This window comes from Peromyscus maniculatus, chromosome 5 (genome assembly GCF_049852395.1).
Source record: "Peromyscus maniculatus bairdii isolate BWxNUB_F1_BW_parent chromosome 5, HU_Pman_BW_mat_3.1, whole genome shotgun sequence".
Classification (NCBI taxonomy): Eukaryota; Metazoa; Chordata; class Mammalia; order Rodentia; family Cricetidae; genus Peromyscus; species Peromyscus maniculatus.
In genome coordinates, this window is record NC_134856.1 from 55,819,902 (window position 1) to 55,839,683 (window position 19,782).

The following is a 19,782-nucleotide window of genomic DNA, read 5'->3' on the forward strand; positions in this document are numbered from 1 at the left end:
ATTTCCTCGCTGCGTTTTTTCCATTATGGAGGCGGTGGACGCAGCCGATAAGATCGGTCCCCAGAGATGGGACAAAGGGGCCGCCGTCGGCTCGAGGGCTGGTCATATCCTGCACGCAAGGGCCCAGCGCGGCCTGAGATGAGGCAAGATGCTATCATACCTTATTGTGTCTCATGGGGGCCCTGCCCACCCAGCCCTGCCCCCAGCTGGGCTCTCCAGGTCCCCTGGAATCACCATAGGCTTTGAATTTGTCCTTCAATCCACTGAGCCTCCATGCCCCCCCATATGACTTGTGTGGGGTGTGTTGAAGCCCTCTAACAGAGGCCTGCCACAACCCTTTGCTGCCCAAGCAGAGACTTGATGGAGCCCTGCAAATTTATCCAGAAAGACCATGAGTCTGAACTGAAGAACAGCAAGGATGGCCATTGTAGTGAAACATTGTAGAGGACATTTTGACCCTTAAAAAAGTCTCTACAAGAGCCGGGCAGTGGTGGCACATGCCTTTAATCCCAACACTTGGGAGGCAGAGGCAGGTGGATCTCTGAATTTGAGAGATCGCTACAGAGTGAATTCCAGGACAGCCAGGACTACATAGATAAACCCTGTCTTGAGGGGGAAAAATTATACAAGAGAGTGGGAATCATTTTGAGAGATGCAGACTCCATAGGAATGCTGAGGGAGTCCTGAACCTGACAGGCTTGACCACAGCTCCACTGGTTCATGGAGCCGTCAAGCTGAGTACCATCTCCCAACCCTGCCTTTGCCTAGTTCTGCCCAAACTCCCCCGGCCCCAGGCCTACTCCCAAAGGCTCCATGCATTCAAGATCACATGCAGAAAGTGGAACGGCGGGACAGGTGCCCCAGGACCACAAGCTCCAAGGCCCAGCCATGCTGGGTGCCTGATTCCAGGGTCAGCAGGGAGCTGCAGTAGGAGACATGTGGATCTAGGGCAGGTCCCTTTCCTGAACCCACACCAGCCCCTGCTCACACCATGCCATCCTCTTCCCTTTTCCAGTTAGGGAGCTTGAAGAAGGTCAGAGCCAGGTCAGAGGCTTGGGTTTGAACTTCCAGTGTCCCAATGTGACCCCTGGCCTCCAAGTTCAAGATGAAGTCGACAGAGGCTTCGAAGGCCAAGGCTACTGCCGATGACTCTTCTGAGAGGAAATGCTAACAAGCCTTTAAGCCTCCTTGCCTCTCAACTTGCGTGGTGCCTGACTCACCCTGGGGCTCAGGCCTAACATCCAGAGACTGGGGACCCTGCAGCCAAGACCTCAGACACCCCACTTGCATATACCTCCTTCGTAGGGGCCTCTGGTCTGTGTGCAGAGGGTCAGCAGGTGCTCGGGCCCTGGAGGACCAATGTGCTCCAGGTGGTGGCCGCATCCTGACGTGCTGGCCTCCCCAGCACCTGCCTCACTCTCAGCTATTAGCCCCGAGATGTGAGTGCCTGTAGGCAAGGCAGACAGCTGTCACTCCAGGTAGGAGAGGACTCATCTTTTCACCCTTGGCAACAGCCGCCACATTCCAGACCTCCACATGCTCTCGTACCCACCCTTCTGACCACTTAGACCAGAAACTGTGGCACCAGAAGGTAAAGAGATGAAGACAGGGTCGGTGAGTGCACTGAGCTGGAACCAGGTGAAGCCAGGCTCTGGGCAAGGACCAGAGTGTCCATGCCATCACAAGTAGACAGGAAGATGGGGGGGCTCTAAGCTAATGGGGCTTCCTCTATCCCCATCATGGGGGGCGGAGATGGTGAAACACCTAGCATGGAGCTCTTAGAGAAGCCTAGTCAAGACGCGCGCGCGCGCACACACACACACACACACACACACACACACACACACACACACACACACACACACACACTTCAAGGCAGCCTGGAAGCCGTGACTCTCAGCCTCCTCAGGCAAGTGGGGTAGATAGGAAAGAGCTCCTCGCCTGGGTGTGGCACTCAAGCCACCAAGGGATCTGTGTGTCTGTTGAGGGAGTAATGGGGACTCAGGCGATGCTGGTCTGGCTGCTTTGGCTATGCCCTGAAGAGAAAGAACTAGTGTCCCTCTCCAAGGAGTCCTGTCTCCAGGTTCAGTAGGGGTGATCAGAGCTAGAACCCTGGCTCTGAGCCATACAAGGGCCTAGGAGGAGCAAGTTACAGCCACTGAGGCACTGTTCAGGAGGAAGGCATCCCTTGCTCCATTACAGCCTATATATGTACCTTCTGTGAGAGCCAACTCTTCACCAGAACAAGCTCAGTTACCCCAGGTGGTGAGAGGCCCCCAAGATCCCAGGAAGGAGAAGCCCCACCCTGCATAACCTGCTCTTCCCAGGTGGACCCAGATCTGCCATTAGCAAGGGCCAGGGTTCAGCCGATAAAGGCTGGCTGTTGTTCCATGTCAAAAAATCAATACTCAACACGCACAGTCCCAGAGACCAGGGAGAGGCCGTAGGCTAGCTGGAAGGGGCAGGGCTTCCGCACTCTGATCCAGCCCTCCAACCTAGCACCAGTGATTGGGGTTCCCAGTGACCCAGACCCTAGGCCAAACTGATCACACACATACCCCACCCTGCACCTTTTTTATAGACAGGAAGCTTGAGGCTGGCCTTTTCCTCCCCAGGGCCACCAGAGTGGTGGCTGGACCTGAGGAGGAGGCTGGATGGGCAGGCAAAGCAGCTCACAGAAATAGGGAACAGAAGCAGTGGTGTTCTTCCACCCCCTGGGACTAGCTGCCCCTTCTCCCAGGCCCGATATCCTCCTGGGTCCGGGACACATGATGCCTGGAATATCCCTGAGGGCTGGCAATCTAGGGAGCTAGACACCTGTTTCCTCTGAGGTTTGCGCCACTGGGAACAGTGAGGTGAGAGGGAGGGGACCTGGGCACAAAGAGGAGAGGAATACATGAGGCTTCCCAGGATCCTGGTGCAGCACCCATGGACCAGTTTACCCTAACCTGTTGGTTGTGGACACTGCTCTGCACCTGTATATCCCAACACCGTCTTGTGCTGCCACAAGAGTGGACGTATGTGCTTCAGAGCAGAACTCAGAACTGCTTCTTCTTCTTCTTTTTTTTTTAAATAGTTGTTTTTTGGGTTTGTTTTTTTTTTTTTTTCAAGACAGGGTTTCTCTGTGTAACCATCCTGACTGTTCTGGAACTCACTTTGTAAACCAGGCTGGCCTCGAACTCACAAAGATCCTCCCTGCCTCTGCCTCCCAAATTCTGGAATTAAAGGCGTGTGCCACCTTCCCACTCCACCCCCACCCCACCCCGGTGCAGAACTGCTTCTTGGTATGAGTGGGTCACATCCTTACAGGACTTGAACCCAGCTTTCTGGTGACCCCCCAGTCATTCCAGCCTGGCCAGAAATACCAAAGCGTGTCAGAAATCAGTCTTTATGAAGCCAACTGACTGATTCCCATTCCCCAGGTGGCTGGCAGCTCCAGGCACTCTGCAGGGTCAGACCTTACCTCCTGAGGGGCAGGGCAGAGACCCTCCCGTGTCCCATGGAGATCATCCCAGCGTACTGTGCCTCCGCTTCCTAGTGCTCAGGCTTGTGTCCACGGTGTCTGTTACTCCACAGCTTACCTGGTTGCTGTCATCATTTCCCTCTGGAGAACACCTGGCAGAAAATCCGTCCATCGTGGCTGTGCCAGTGACCACAGACCTGAGATTCCCTGCCCAGTGCCTGGAGAGTGAGCACTGGGGCCCTGCTGGGCTTTCAGGATCATTTCCTGCCCCTATTACTGCTCATACTCCTGTCTGTAAATGGGAAATCTGGCGGCTGAGTCCGGCATATCCAGGGGCCTGATCCAGGGGATCTGCTATGAGTGCGCCAGCACCACCTGAGTTGGAGTCATGAGTCTGGGGTCAGAGGGAACTGGCTGAACTCCCCTTACTGGCCGTATAACCTCGGGAAAGTCCCTTGACCTCTTTGATCTTGATTTCAGTGCCCCCCATGTCTTCCCTGAAAAGTGTTTAGTGGACAATCGGAGGCCTCAGCAGCCAAGCAAGGGCAGGCGTAACACATAGGCCCCTTCTGCAGGCAGATTTGTCTTTCAGTATGGCTTGGTGCAGAGAACCTGTCCCAGATGCTCTCTCATCCCTCCTTCATCTGCTGTGTGACTCTGGGGTGGGGGGTGGGGGTCCCTTGCCCTTTCTGGGCCTTGGTTTTAGGTGGAGCAGATGTTCTCTGGGCCATATAGTTTGTCTACCCTGTTCTCTATTCACATCTGCGGAATCTTCTAGATCCCGCCAGACTGGGGCTTCCCTCCCTCCCCGCTGGTGCCTTTTTCTTTCCTTTACTGTGACTTTTATCAAAAGCAAACAGGGTGATCCTTGTGATAGGGGCCGCTCCCCAGCTGCCCTGTGGGAGTCACAGGGCGGGTTGGAGGGAACGATGGGCTGATTAGATAAGTAGGTACTGGTGGTGAGCCGGTGGGCACCCACATACCAACCACAGACTCCACAGGGCCTGGTGGGGGCTTTGGGTGGTTGGTTTGGCTCCAGTGGCCCTGGCCATTGGCACAAGGGGTCCGGCCCCATTTGAGGTGAGGAAGTCTCTCGCTGACACTCCTGCACACCACAACCTCCTCTTTTAGAATTTCATGCCGGCAGATGGGGCCATTACCCACACGGGAAAACAGGGGTGACTCGGGTCTTATCAGAAGGGCACTCTGAGGTCAGGGCTTAAGAGTGACCATACTTGGGCCAGGCAGTGGTGGCCTTTGACCTCAGCACTTGGGAGACAGAGGCAGGCGGATCTCTGTGAGTTTGAGGCCAGCCAGGACTGTTACACAGAGAAACCCTACAAAAAGAGAGGCCATGCTTGGGGAGCCAGAGAGATGGTTCGGTGGTTGAGAGAACCTGTTGCTCTTTTAGGGATCCAAGTTTGGTTCTCAGCCCTCGTGTCAGGAGGCTCCAACTCCGAGGGGATCTGACACCCTCTTCTGGCCTGTGTGAGCCTAGATACACACACGGCATACCTACACACAGACACACAGACACACAGACACACACACACACACACACACACACACACACACACACACACACTATAAATAAAACATTAACAAAGAAAGAAAAAAAGGAGGAAAAAGGAGTGGCCACGTGTGGGCCTGTGACCTTGGGGAATATGCAAAAGATCTCTGGGTCTCCATCATCTACATAAAGAGGAGGCCAATGCCAGGACTGGGCAGTGCAGTGCAGCTGTCGAGGGAAGCCACTTAGATTTCAGGGCAGAGCTGGAACCCAGGGGCCTCAAGTCAGGTCTGAGGAGCTCCCAGGCCAAGGGCACCCCTGTGGGGCCACTTTCAGCGCTGTAGGAAATGCGGCCCTTTAGCCTTGCGGACAGAGGCTCTTGAGGATGACCTATGAGCATATGAGCACCCCTTCTACAGCATAGTAAGCTGAGGGTCCAGCAGGACGGAAACAGCTGCCACCAGAGCAGTGTCAGGACTTGGCCTGTTGGTTTGAACACAGTTCTGCCACCCAGGGCACCCCAACAATAGCCAGATCAACCCCTACCCCCAGCCAGGCTCCAGCTGAGGAGGTGGATCCTGGGCTTCTGTTCCTGGGGGGTGAGTGCCCTGAGGGCCGTGCATGACTAACATTGCAAACAGATAAATATGCATTAGGTCCCTTGAAGATGCTTCTGGGGAATGCAATTAAGTCCTAGCACGTGTTCTAGAAGCAATGTGTACAGTTGTTTACCTGAATAAATTAGCCCTTGACCCAATGCTGGACCTGCAGTGACCGCCTGGTTCCTGTCAAGGGCCCACCAGAGAGCATTAGGGAAACTGAGACCAGAGCCAGAATATTTCAGCCCTGAAAGAAGCCAGCTGCTCCCTCCTACGTCATCCTTCAAAAGAGTACTGGGGTTGTGTGGTGAGACTCTGGGTCAAACTCAGCCTGTCTGCTACACAGTCCCGCTGGCCGTTGACCCTCTTTGAGCCTCGGTCTCCCAGGAATGCCAGGAGGAATCTCGTAAGTCGTGTCTGGTGTTGGGCTGAGGGACAGAAGATGGGACCAGGGTTCAAGTTAGGACTGCAGGGTTTAAGGGACAAAGGGCACATTCTCTGTTCTCCACTGAGGGAACAGGTGGCCTAGGCCTAAACCAGGCTGGAACCCACTATAGGAGCTGCCTGTGACCATGGGGGCATCTGGACAGTGCCTTGTTCCTAGAATTCCCAGGATAGAAGCTGTGGCCCCAATCCCTGTCCCCGGATACCCCTCAGAGCTCTGACAGTGAGCATGTGCCACAAACCCAGAGGCTAGATCATGGCCACATGGCCACATCCAGCCCAGGTTTCCTGGGAAACTGTCTTCCCAGCCCCTCACCTGCCAGGTAGCCCCAAGCTTGCTTTCTTGCACTCTCATTCTCAGGGTCCTTGGAAAATTCCCAGCTTCTCCAAGCCCCACTTTTCTGGTGCTGTTTTACCTGCTAGGAGAGCATCTCTGCTGGGTGCTAGCTCATTTCTTGGCCACAAGGGATTGGGGCAGGAACTAGGTTATCTAAGTAACTGAATGTTGGCTATCACCAGAGCTGCTGTGCACAGTTGTACAGGTTGCCTTGTAACAAGGTGCTGAGGTAAGCTGAGGCTGAAATCAGCTGCCTTCCCCTTACCCATCTGCCTCAAAAGGCAGACTGGCTGACCTGGACCCTGGACCAGAGAGGTGTGTTACCATAGTGATTGTTGTACATCTCACCTCTCCAAGGCCTCCCCCAGTCCCTGAGTGCAGAATGATGGTGCTGTCCCCCTGGGAGAGGGACCACAGCCCTTATCAGCAACCAGTCCTCTCTGGCAGTGCATGATACCCAGAGGATGGGGTGGCTGCCGTGGGAAATGCCAGCCATGTTCTTATCTGGAAGGCTGAGCTGTGGCCGTGAACTCTGATTAGGGTGCGGGGCCGTTTGCTGGTGGGTGAGTGAGGGGGTGGCACCGACGGCCTCCTTCCCCATGGGGGATGGAGGCAAGCTGGAGCCCAGAGCCTGGCTCCCACAGGTAGCAGCATGGATGAGTGTGGCTGTAGGACTGCCCATGCCACGCCCTCAGGGTGACCTACATCAACCGCCTCCTTACCTTGTGCCCCAATTTGTGAGGACACAGCCTCAGGTGAAGGTGTCTCTGCAACAGGGAGATCATGACAGGGGCCAGGCCCCATCTTCTGAGGGATGTTCTAAACACAGAATAGAAGTCATGTGAGGGTAGATGACTTAGCTGTCTGACTCGAGATCCAGGTACACCCTTCTCAGGATAGAGCTTTCTCTGTCCCTTCCTGACACCTCGGTGGGATGCTGGGTAGCCAAGCTTAAAGCACAGACTCTCAGAAGAACTCTCTAATTCCATTTCTGTCCTGAGGGCCATTATGTGGGGACCAAAGACATAAGCACCCAAACCAGGGGAAGCTGACGGGTCACAACAACCAATGACAGCCCTATAGTCAGTCCGGGTTTGGATGCTGACACCTGCCGCCAGCTGTGGGCCTGTCAGAGCCTCAGTTTCCTCGTCTACACGGGAAATAAGCTTCACAGGAGCTAGTCTGTCCACCCTCTCAGGACAGTGCTGCCAAGCCCTGCTCCTGTAGATGGTACTGACCACCCTGGTGTCAGCTTTGAACCATGCCCTGTGGGGTGAGGGAGGGCGAGGGAGGGGGAGCCAATGGAGCCCTGCACCAGGACAGTGTCCTGGGTGAGCTGCAGAGGACCGGTTGCTTTTATGAAGGGTAGAGCCTGCCTTCTGGCCCCTCAGCCCCTCTCCCACTCCCAGGCTGATAAAGGGGTGCAGGCCTCCTTGGCCTCCAGCCCTGGTCCACTGCCATCTTATCAGCCCCGGGGAAGACAAAGGCCCAGTTACAGCTCTCCACGGGCCTCCTGGCGTATTTACACCTTATCTCCACCATTAGCTGGCCAGTTATCTGATGATCGAGCCCATTAAGGCCACAGCCTGCCTGATGGGGCTCCAGGAAGTGGGGCCGCCACAGCACTCTGGCCAGGGGACCAGGCCAGGCCATGTGAGGCCTCCACCGGCTGGCAGCCTGGGTAGCAGGTGGACAGGGCAGAGGGTGTGTGGCCTGAGGAAGGACCATGCTCCCGCCTCCTTTAAAGAAACAGAGGCTCAGCAGGGTGGTGGCGGCGCACGCCTTTAATCCCAGCACTTGGGAGGCAGAGGCAGGCGGATCTCTGTGAGTTCGAGGCCAGCCTGGACTACCAAGTGAGCTCCAGGAAAGGCACAAAGCTACACAGAGAAACCCTGTCTCGAAAAACAAAACAACGAAAAGAGAGAGAGAGAGAGAGAGAGAGAGAGAGAGAGAGAGAGAGAGAGAGAGAGAGAGACAGAGTCTCAAGTGGGGCAGATGGCTGCCCATGTGTCCATGTGTCTCAGAGCTAACACCAATAAGTACAACTGAGTCTCCTGTCCCAACCTGCAGGCCATGATCCATGGGAAGTTAGTTCTAGAAGTCTCATGTGGCATACCCTCTGGCCCTGTATTCTGTGTCTGCCTTTCTTAAAAGACACTGTCTTTTATTTAGAAGCACCTGCTAATCCAGGGTGATCTTATCCCATGATCGTTAGTCACACCTGCAGACCTTTTTTTCACGTGCGAGGGACATCCACAGTTACAGGTGATGTCTTGAGAAGGGCCACCATTTGGCCTAGCACACAAGGTTCTGCATGTGTGTGGCACACACAGGTTCTGCAGACAGTGACCAAGGCCATGGTGTGGCCTGTCCCACCTCTCTGTGGTGTTTCTGCAATCCAGCGTGTCCTCAAAAAGGGCAAAGGAGTGGGGGCCATGGGTCAGAAGTGGGCTGGGGGGTCACCAAGCAGCCACCTCACCCCACCATGTTTTTCTTCAGAGGAGCTGGAGCTGGCACTGCAGGACGGGCAGAGGTGTGTACGAGCCCGACTGAGCCTCACTGAGGGCCTGTCCTGGGGCCCATTCCATGGGAGCATCCAGACCAGAGCCGTATCCCCTGAGCGGGAAGAACCGGTAAGGAGCTGAACCCTGACTGACCAACCACACCTCTTGCCTTTCCCCATGGGGAACTTTGGTGGAATCCAAAGAGCCAAGGGTGAAAGGGGGAGGACTTCCTGGGAGGCCTCTGAAGGGGGAGGGACTTCCTGGGAGGCCCCTGAAGGGGGAGGGACTTCCTGGGAGGCCTCAGACGGGAGTGATACTGTGCTTTGGGTCCCAGGATGACTTCCTGGAGGACGGGAGCCCAGCAGGAGAAAGGAAGGGGGTCCAAAGGGAATGAGTGGCTAGGAACAGGGTGCCCATCAGGTCGGGAGGGAAAGGTGGCCAGGGGTGGGCAGCAGCTTGAGTGAAGGGGAAGCTGCAGGAAGGTAAGAAGTTCCTTCCGACTCAGGAACAGGTCCTGGGGTGGGCGTGGCTTTCCGGCACTGGCTCAGCTTGCTCACTCCAGCAGCCCTGCCTGGGCAGAGATTTCCTAGGGCAGCCTCCTTCCCGCCACACAGCTACACCGCCGTTTGTCTTGGACTTGCTTCTGAGGCCGCTTCTGTTATGGCAAGTCGGCCTGGCTTCCTCCTGCTGGGATGTGTGGGTTCCTTTTGAAATCGTTTCAGATGGAAAATGACACCAGGACACAGAGACCTGCGTACAAACAAACACGGGGCGGCTGCACAGGCGGCTGATGAGCAGGAATGGGGGGGGGGGGGGTGGCCCTGTGCAGTGTCCAGAGGCAGCATGATGGCAGAGGCCCGGGAGGCCCAGCAGCTCCTAGGCTAGCCCTGTCAAACCCAGGATGAGGTGTCTTTATGCTAGAGCACTGTGGTGGAGGCCCTCTTGTCTCCTGATGTGGCATTTGGGTGTGGCTTGATCCAAGATAGTCACTGGCTGGCCAGTGCCACATGCTGCTGGGTTCCTTGGGGTGAGAAATGCCCTCTTAGTGCCCTTTGCAGGTGAGGCTGAGACTGTGGGCTGCACTTCCCCAGCATCTGGAGGCCAGGATGCTGCACACACGTGCATACATCTGAGGAGTCTCATCCTCAGAAACATCACGGAAGCACAAACTGCTGAGACAGTGTCCATAGGCAGGTGGGGAGCAGCAAACAGGTCCCTAGACCATCACTCACAGCCCCTTCTGCACAAGCCATACGTGGTGACTCAGAATCTCTGTGTTGGGACAGCCTTTCTCACGTTGGAAAAGGCTCACCGAGTTCAAATAAGCCACCTACAGAGGCTTGTGGCCTGGCCACATAGCCTTTCAGCCAGCAGGATAGGTACACTTGTCCCAGGCTGTCCAGGGAGAGCAGGAGCTGGCTCTGGACTGAGCAGGTCCACCTGGAGTCTTCTGTTTGCTATGTCCCAGGCAGATCCCTTCCTGCTCAGAGCCACTGTTTTCTCAGCCCTCGGGACCGCAGGCAGGACACTCGGAACCTAGAGGCTTCCTTTCGGCCTAGGCCTGCGGAGAAGATAAGGCCAGGCTGTGCTCTGAAGTAGAAGTCAATCCCCTTGCCTGCTGGTGGCTGCATGGAGTACGTAAGATAGGCTTAGAGTGGTACTTGACCCTGTACACATTCAGTACAGCCCGAGGAAGGAGACTGGCCCAAGGTCCAGGGAGGGATGTCACAATGCACAGGACAGCTGATTAAGGGCCTGTAGGAAGGAAGCCAGGGCATTCAAAGTGGCTCTGCAGAGCAAGCATGTCCTTGTGTGCCGTACACAGCAAGTGACTTGGAGACCACTGACGCTGGTTAGTCAGAAGGAGGAGTCAGTGTGCAAGCAGGAACCTGGTAGCCCCTGCCTCCACACTCTAGTCAGGAAAACCCCCATCTGGCAACAGGAGCAAAGGCAGGTGTGCCCAGGAACTGGCACCCAAGTCCTGGTGTGCCCTGACTCAGTCTCCTCTGTACTCCTTCGGGTGGTCAACCTAAGCTAGGACAAATAAGTATGTCCCAGGCACACTCTACATGGCAGCCTCCCCAGACCCTAGGAGGCAGGCCACTGTCCCCAATTTTTAAAATTTATTCTCCCCCTCCTCTCTCTCTGTCCATCCATCTGTCTGTCCACACATGCCAACACATACATGTGGAGGTCGGAGGACACAACTTACAGGAGTTGATTTGTTCTTTCTACCTTTGGGGTCTTGGGGAATGAACTCATATTGCCAGACTTAGAGGCAAGCCTCTCGACCCATCTCCTTAGCCCCAAATGTCCCCATTTTATAGATGACAAAGCTAAGCACTGAGGCTCTTACCTAGATCACCAGGATCCAGAGAGCTGAGGGAGAGCTAGAACCCAGTCCAGCTGTGCTCAAGTTCTTGGGCCATCTCAAGCCACCCTTCCTCACGAGAGCCTCTGTCTCTGCCACCCTTTGTCCCCAGTTTGTCTCCTGGCATAGCTCAGCCTGGGAAGGTGGCAGGAAGGTAGACTCCCCACCCAGGTGTGAGATGCTGGCCAATGGATTGCAGTCACAGTGCCTCTGAGGCTCCTAGCAGAGGGAGGAAGCACCTCCCTCACCCCCTCTATCTCACAGAATTAAATCCTTGATTAACCCTTATCTCCCCAGCAAGGCACTATCTCCGCCTTGGCGCCAAGCGTCCAGACACACGGTACAGATGATTGATTTCTGAAAGATATGGGCGCCTTTGCGATACTTCGTTTATTGTCTAAATATTTTTGCTAACATTCAGCGGGCTCTTATCAAGTTCGGCTGATGGGTCCCAGTTCTCCCCGCAGCCTAAGGAAGAAGTCGCCTCCTGCCCCATGGCCCTATCAGCCACCAGGCAGTTCCTTCTCTCCCCTAAGAGAAGGAGGGGGGAGCACAGGCAGATATGGGGCCCCTTTCCTGGGCTTCTCTTAGGCTGGGGACTGCTCATCATGGGGACATGTTGAAAGAGAAATTTCCCCCCAACACTCACCCACACCAAGGTTAGTATCCAGGAAGGAAACTGAGTCACACAGCCCTGAGTGGAGAGTTGGTAGTCTTGAATCTATGGCTTGCTATGGTTTCCACTGCCTGTAAAAAAAAAAAAAAAAAAAAAAAAAAAAAAAAAAAAAAAAAAAAAAGACAGTTGAAAAGGCTTCTTGGGGTCCCAGCTCCAAGATGCACCCTGCCCCCTCCCCAAAAAAAAATGCTCAGAATGGATTAATGAGGAGAGGGGAGATGAGGATACTAAGTGGATGGGTGGACTGAAGAATGATAGGTGGGTGGATGGATGGATGGATGGGTGGATGGATGAGTGGGTGAGCACATAAAGCTGGGTAAGTGGATGGGTGGGTGAGTGGATGGGTAACTGAGAATAGATAGGTGTATGGATGGTGAACAGATAAAGATGGATGCATGAGTAGATGGGTGGTAAGTGGATGGATGGATGAGTGGATGTGGATGCATAAATGGTTATTTAAATGGATAGATAGGTGAGTAGATGGATTATAGATGGGTGGGTGAATGAGTAGTGGGTGGGCCAGTGGATAAGTGGATATGTAGACATGTATTCATAAATGGGTACATGTATGGCTGGAAAGATGAATAGATAGAGGGTAAGGGGGTGAACAGATGGATAGACAAGTGAGTAGATGGTTGGTAAGTGGGTAGATAGGTAGGTAGGTGAATGGATGGGTGGAAGAGTGAATGAGCAGATAGGAAATGGGTACATAGGTGGATGGATAGATGAATGGTAAGTGCATAGCCATTCACCCCCGCCTGGCCATGCTGGTTCTGCCTGTTCATTGTTCCCTCGGCTTACTTACTTTGGCCAGGAGCCCACCATAACATGAGTGAAGCTGGGGGAGGGCCCATGACTGCTAAGCAGGAAGAGATGCTAGAGACACTGAAGTGGGACCATCTGGGCCCAGCCTCCGCATGGCTTTGGGCAAGTGTTCACTGGAGTGTGGAATGTCCTTCAGGTCAGCCCCTAATGGCCTGGGGCTCTCTCACCTGAGGACTGAGCTGGGAAACCTAGGCCAGCATGGCAAAGCCCAGACTTTCCTCAGGCCCCACCCTCGCTAGGGATTTTAGGAAGTGCTGGGGCAAGCTTGGTTTTCCGCCACATCTCCGTGTAACTGGAAGGGAAGGGGTTACCAGGAAAGGCCTCCTTTCCACGCAGCCCAGCTGTGCCCACCACTGCCTTGCCCAGACAGAGATGTCCCATGTTTGAGTCCTGCTTTGCTAACCGACTGAGGCATTCCAGCCCCATCTTAGCATCTAGTGCTTTGAAGAGACAGTAGGCCAGCCTCAGGAACCTCCGCTGGAAATGGCTGTCTGCCATACTCTGACAGCAGACAGATCCTCCCACGGATGCCCCCTGAGTGCTACAACCTGGTGTCTCAGTTACACTCTGCCATGGTTGAAGACAGAGGTCACTATCCTCGTGGGCAGAGCCGGTCCTGTGGGTCTCAGGGGCAGAGTCTGCCTGAGGTGTCTGGTGGCCCCAGGACCCTTGGCCACCACTCTGTCTGCTACTGACTTCATGTGGCTCCCGTCTCCCCTTGCCTCTTCTCTTTTTAGGTCACTTGTTATTGGGCCTAGGACTGCCCCGCTCCAGATACTTTCATATTTTCATTCGGAGATTCTGAACTCAGAATCTTGTAAAGACCCTTTCTCTATGTGAGATCGATCACTCTCACGATTCTGCTGACATCTGTGAAGCCTCCATTCTGCCCACTCCACAGAGACTGGGATAGTCGGGAGTATCATTTGGCTGGGTCACTAGGCAGAAGTGGGGGTGGACTTCTAGTCTAGGCTTGCTGCTGGCCTTGTGGGGGCCTAGGCACCCTTCTTCTCCATGCTTTGGTTTCCATCTGCTGTGGTAGGAGCTTAGGAAACCCCCAGGGACCAAGCTTTGCTCAGGCTCTCCCACCTGCTCCCGAGCCAGGGCAACTCTAACCTTGGGCCCACCTGCAGCTAGCTCATCCGTGGGCCCCAAAGCCACCTGAGATAAAAGGCTGGGGACCAGGAGGTGAGCAGCAGGGTATTCCATACAGAGGGGAAGCTGGCAAGGATGGCATGAATCGTACCCCGTGACCTTCCCTGCAGGTGATGTCTGCTCTCCTGGGTCTGCATTCCTCTGTCTGTGATGGCCCAGTTAACAGCAAGCCCAGGCCTGACACTTGCTAGTCCCTTGTCTCCTACTGTCCTTGGCCCTTAACAGGCCCTGGTCCTTCCTCCTTTCTGTTTATTTTGTCCCTAGCACATGGCACACAGCTGGCCTTCAGAAACTATCTGAGGGGTGAATGAATGAATGAATGAATAAATGAATGTGTGACTCAAAGGCCACTGGGATGGGGCAGAGCTTCTCAGACCTTGGTTCTAATCCTGTGTGCATAGCCATCTCGGTGGGCCTTAGCCTTGTACCTGTGAAGTGAGCAATGAGCATCTGGGGAAAAGAAAGGAACCCTGGGCTGCCATCACTGTGCAAGATGGGTAGATCAGTAAATTCTTAGCACAGGTGGATGGATCAGGAGAGGGGTTATAATTGGAGTCACCCTCTGGCCACAGGCCTCAGCCCTGGTTTTCCAGCCCATGGAGACCTGGAGTCCAGGCCGCAGTGTAGGATGCCATTTCTGGGCCAGGCTGCCCAGCTGAGAGGGCCTACCTTCCCTATAAATGGCTTTAGAAGTTGGACAGCAAGGTTTGGGAAAAGTCTCAGATAAAGTTGTCGTAGCGGATAGTGCACAGATACGGTTTCTGATGGTTATCAGTCCACGGAGTCGAGACATTAACCTCTTTGTTGGGGGAACGGGAGAAGGCTTAGATCCACAGGAGAATTTAAAGTGGCTGACGACATCTTAGGCTGGAGGGCCGGGGGTGAGTTAGAGCCAGGAGGAAGAGACAAATGGTGACCATTGAGGGGCAAGAGGGATGAATGCCAGGGCCCTTCTCTGAGCCTGGACACCCCTGTACAGATGGAGTAGAGCCTGGGTGAGGCACTGAGACCCGTGAGAGAGATGGCATCGTGCCTCTGATGGCCTTGGCAAAAGGGCCAGGCTGTGAGAATTGAACACAAGCCCCATACTGAAGATATAGCTTGACTGGTACAGCACTTGCCTAATATGCACAAAGCCATGGGTTCAATCCCCAGTATTACAAAAACCAGGCATGGTGGTACAGACCTGTCATCCTAGGAATCAAGAGGTAGAATCAAAGGGGTTGATAGTTCACAGACATCTTTGACAATGCAGCAAGTTCAAGGCCAGCCTGGATTACAGGAGAACCTGTCTCCTAGCTCTCCCCTCTGAAAAATAAAATAGACCCCATTCAGGCCTGTTCCTTGCTACCCATGGGTGGGGCAGGACCCTGTGGGGCTTTGCCTGATGCCTTCAACACTAGAGCGGAGCTTCTATTTCAGAACTGTTCAGAAACAAGAAAGAGAGTAAAGGAAAGAAAGGAAGCAAGCCACACACGGGGACCTTAACCTGTCCTACTACCCCAGCCACTGCCAGAGGGGATCAAAGCGTGCCTCCAGCTGACATGGAGGTTCTGGGCCAAACAGGGAGCTATCGGGGATGTCAGGTAGAATTGAGCTGAGCTCCATCCTCCAGGGCCTAAGAGATCGGGACAGTAAGAAGAGGGAATGCAATCCCTGCCCCAGACCTCAGCCTATCCTGACACTGGATGACAGGCCCCCAGGAGGCAGGGAAGGACCATGGATGGAGGCCCAGGACATCTGCATTGGGGCAGCCAGGATCTCGTGACCTGTTTCCCTGGAGGTTTGATGTGATTATGAACAGCCTCCCCCAGCTGCCTCCTAGCTCTGCTCCCCAAAGTTGAACCCCATGCTGCGATGCTGCGGGGCAGGGGCGTGGGTGGGAGGGAGGGATGCAGTCTGGTGCTCCCTACACCAGGACCTCCACAGAAAGAGCGGCTTGTGCAGCGTCAGCAAAGTGGTGCGCGCGCGTGTTTTTATCATGCCGTGAACATGCTGCTCCAGAGAGCGATAAGCGTTAAACCGACCGCGAGGCTGTCAGTCTCAGTTTGAGGGTTTAGAAATATTGGGACGAATAATTAGATTTCATATCGTTACCACAGCACCCATCAGAGGATCAGGCAGATTAATTTTCTCACCCTCCTCCGCTCATTAATATTCATTAGAGACGTGGAAGGCTGAGGCAGGGAGGGCCAGACCCAGCCACCTCACTGACAGCTCTCTGCTCGGGCCTGGAATAGCTAGGCTGCGGGAGTCACAGGTCCCCAATGTGGGTGCCACACCCCGTGTGCTGTATTATCCCTCGGGTTTGCTCCAGGCTACTCAACTGTGACCTTGAAGGCATATCTGTCCCCTTCATCCCTGGGAGTCAGCAAGGTACCCATTAAGAATGAGCCCCCTGACACCAGTAGATCTGAAACAGGCTCTTGGGTGGAATGCACCCCCTCAATGGACAGCTGGCAATTGCCAGCCTGATCCTGGACCCTCTAAGGCTCGTACCTAGGCCCAGAGATAACTTCCTGTTCACGTCATCCTTCAAGCAAAGCGTAAGGCAGCTGTGGCCAGTGTGTGCAGCTCCATGGGCTTCTGCATACCTACACTCATCAGTGTCCAGGGAGGAAAGGGCCGTAGAGAGGAGAATGACATGTCTGGGACCCCTGAGAGCTGGTGGCAGGACAAGGAGTCTTCCCAGCAACTGTGTCATGTGGTCTCACTCTGCCGGTATATAGGAAACTGAGGCCAGGGGTGTAAGTGTTACCTGCCGGGACTCTAGGGCTCCCCTTCAGAGCCAGCTTATCTCCACTCTCTGCTCCATGACAAGCCACGTGGCAGCAAGCAGGTGACGTGGAAGCCACCTGGCTGGGCTGTGCTGACCTCATAGTACCTGGTCACTGGGAGTTCCCAGCTAGTAGGCCTTATCTTGCTGGTTCTCTATATGCCATGTGAATGGGGTCTCTGAAGAGCTGGTCCACATGGGTCATAGGGGAAAGGTCAAGCCTGAGTTAGATCCTGATGTTTGGCCCTGGAGTCTATATGGGCACCACATACAAGGAAACCCATGAAAGCCAAGCACAGCCCTGGCAGGGTGGTGCCCCACACAATCAGCAGCCAGTTGTTTATCTTTCCTACCCAATAAGCCAATTGCCATGAACACCACAGGGGTTCTTAAGACCCACAGAATGAGCAGTGGCTCTGGGCCTTCAGTTAAAAGTTCTTGAGGTACAGGTTTCTGGTTAAAAGGCATTTTTATTTGAATAAAACAGCAAGTGGCTGACAGAATAGTGCATGGGCATGCTCTGTGCTTTTTTTTGTTTGTTTGTTTTTGTTTTTCGAGACAGGGTTTCTCTTTGTAGCTTTGTGCCTTTCCTGGATCTTGCTCTGTAGACCAGGCTGGCCTCGAACTCACAAAGATCCGCCTACCTCTGCCTCCCAAGTGCTGGGATTAAAGGCATGAGCCACCACCGCCCAGCTCATGCTCTGTACTTTTTACACATAGTGCCCAAGTGGCTGGGTCCAGGGACTGAGGTTCGGTCACCCTCCAAGGACAAACAGGACAGGGTTTCTGGTGCCTCTGCTTGCCTGCCACGGGTATGTCTCATCCTCCACGTGAGACTAAATCCCAGCCCAGGCTTCCAGCCTGGACTGCACTGAGACATGGCCACGTATACTTCCTTTGCTGCTGGGCTGAGAGCCAGGGTGTAGGGGCAGGAAACAAGCAGCTTTGGTGGCCCTGGGGGGCTGAGCCCAGAGCTCTTTCCTTCCAGGTCTAGACCAGGCTGCAGAGGAAGTGTGTGGCACAGCCCTAGGCTGGAACTTCGATCCCCAACCCCCAACCCTTTGCACAGCCTCAGGGTCCTTGCCTGTACGATGGTGAAAAGGGCAGAGCCACAGCTACCCCCTACCCTTTACCCGGCCTCAGCAACACAGCTGGTCTTGGGCTGGGGCGACCCACCATAGGGAAGTGACAGTGTTGCCAATGAATGGACAGGGATAAAAGTTCCACCCTGCACTAGAGAGGAAAGCTATACTGTAGGAGGACCCAAGGGTCGGTTTGTGTCCCCCCCCCACCTCCCCTCCCTCCCTCAATAGGAATGGGTATCATGTAGCTCCCTGTAGGCACCCACTGTTTCAGGGAGGCAACACAGGTCTGCAGGCTTGAGACTCACTAGCTGTGTGCCCTTGGACACACTGCTTGATCTCTCTGGACCTTTGTTTCCAAGAAAGGCTAATGCCTAACCTTGGAAAGAGCAGCACCCTGCTGTGCCTCCAAATACCATAGCGTTTGGACTCCACGTGTCCCAGCCACGTAAGCAGCCAGGCCACTGACCTCCACTGCACAGTCCCAATAGGCACTCCTATGTAGACTGATCCTCTCCTGTACCTGGTCTTCCCTAGGGCCCGGCTGTGACCCTGCTGGTGGATGAGGCCTGCTGGCTAAGGATGCTGCCCCAAGCCCTGACTGAAGCCGAAGCCAACTCAGAGATCTACAGGAAGGGTCTGTGTCTCATATGCCTGCCCCCCTCCCCTCTAAGGTCTTTCAGAAGGCAGGCTCTATCTGGCCCCGCTCTTAAAGGGACACTAGCCTATCTGGGTGAGAGTGATAGTCAGACTGCTTGAGAGAGCACCCCATCTGAGAGGATGATGGACAGACAGTCCTGGGAGCTGCAGTCCCACAGATCATCTCCACTGACAGAAGAGCTAGGTGGGCTGCGCTGGGCCTCTCTATAGCCACTGAGACCGCGGCTTCTGCACCCGGGCTGAGGTGGAGACTGAATGCAGAGGGATTCTGGGGGCCACTGAAGGGCCCAGCCTGGATTCTGTTAGACCAACTGTGTCCAGACCCAGACCCACCCCTTACTAGCTGTGGGACCTTGGGTAAGTCCCTGGCTTTCCAGGTTGTTTGCTCCATCTAGAAAACTGGAAAAGGCTGTGGTCAAATGATTTCATCCTACTTGACCCCCTCCCTGTCTCTCCAGCCTTCTAAAAGTGGGGGGGGTGTGTGCAAAGGGGTTCTCCCCTCAGCTAAAATGTTCTGGAAGCTTTGTCCTTGAAGTCAACTCCTGAGTAAGCCCTCGGGAAGCAGAGCGCCCTCCTAAGGTCCAAAGGTATTAGGAGTTGGGTTCAAGTACATGGGACCTGTGCCAACACCTCACCCCGTGTGTGTGTGTGTGTGTGTGTGTGTGTGTGTGTGTGTGTGTGTGTGTGTGTGCGCGCGCGCGAGCGCGCTTCAGTTTCCCTATCTGCAGAGCAGAGGGGACCATGTTCCCCATCCTATCAAAGGGTGGTCTGAGGACCCAGAGAGAGCAGCCAGAAGGCAACCCGTACTAGGAAGGAACATGCCCCACACCAGGGTGGATGCTGGCAAGCAGTAAGCCCTGTGCTTGCACCTCTAAGCCTTCCCTGCCCATAGGTTTCTATATCAGTTCTGCCTAAGTGTGCTGCCCACAAAAGACAAGGGCTTATAGGGCTGATGAGGAGAAAGGTGACATGATCTGGGTAGGGCCTGTGCTTTGGAAAATCCAAGACAAGCAGACAGGTTCATAATGACCCCAGAAATCCTATGGTCTTTGGTGAGTGATTTTTTTTCCCCTGTATCACCATTGCTCCCACCATGGGACTTACCCAGGCTCTACACTGCAGCTCAGCTCGTATTGCGCTCTTAGAGCAGACATACTCCCTTCTTTTCCCGATTTCTGCTGGGTGTGGCCCCTGGCTTGAGACTGAGGCCAACAGTGACCCTACCCACAGCTCAAAGGGAAGCACAACCTCAGGGTTCCAGACCAGAAGGTAGACGTGCTGGCCTGGCACGCCTGGGTTTTGTTGATTGAGGCTGCCCTCTACAGGTCACTCTGGAAACAGCAGCTGGCCAATTCTCAACAGGATTCGTTCTAGGGTTCC

At 54.6% G+C, this 19,782-nt stretch overlaps 1 protein-coding gene across 4 annotated transcripts in view; it reads left to right on the forward strand.

Moving 5' to 3' along the window:
- Zfpm1 (zinc finger protein, FOG family member 1) overlaps positions 1-19,782 on the forward strand; it is a 60,582-nt gene that overhangs the window by 36,850 nt on the left and 3,950 nt on the right. For all 4 annotated transcript variants that reach the window (XM_042277803.2, XM_042277801.2, XM_076572231.1 and 1 more), the window contains 2 exons: positions 8,853-8,986; positions 18,280-18,379. In XM_042277803.2, the coding sequence (XP_042133737.1) occupies positions 8,853-8,986; positions 18,280-18,379 (234 nt within the window). The remainder of the gene's footprint in view (positions 1-8,852; positions 8,987-18,279; positions 18,380-19,782) is intronic.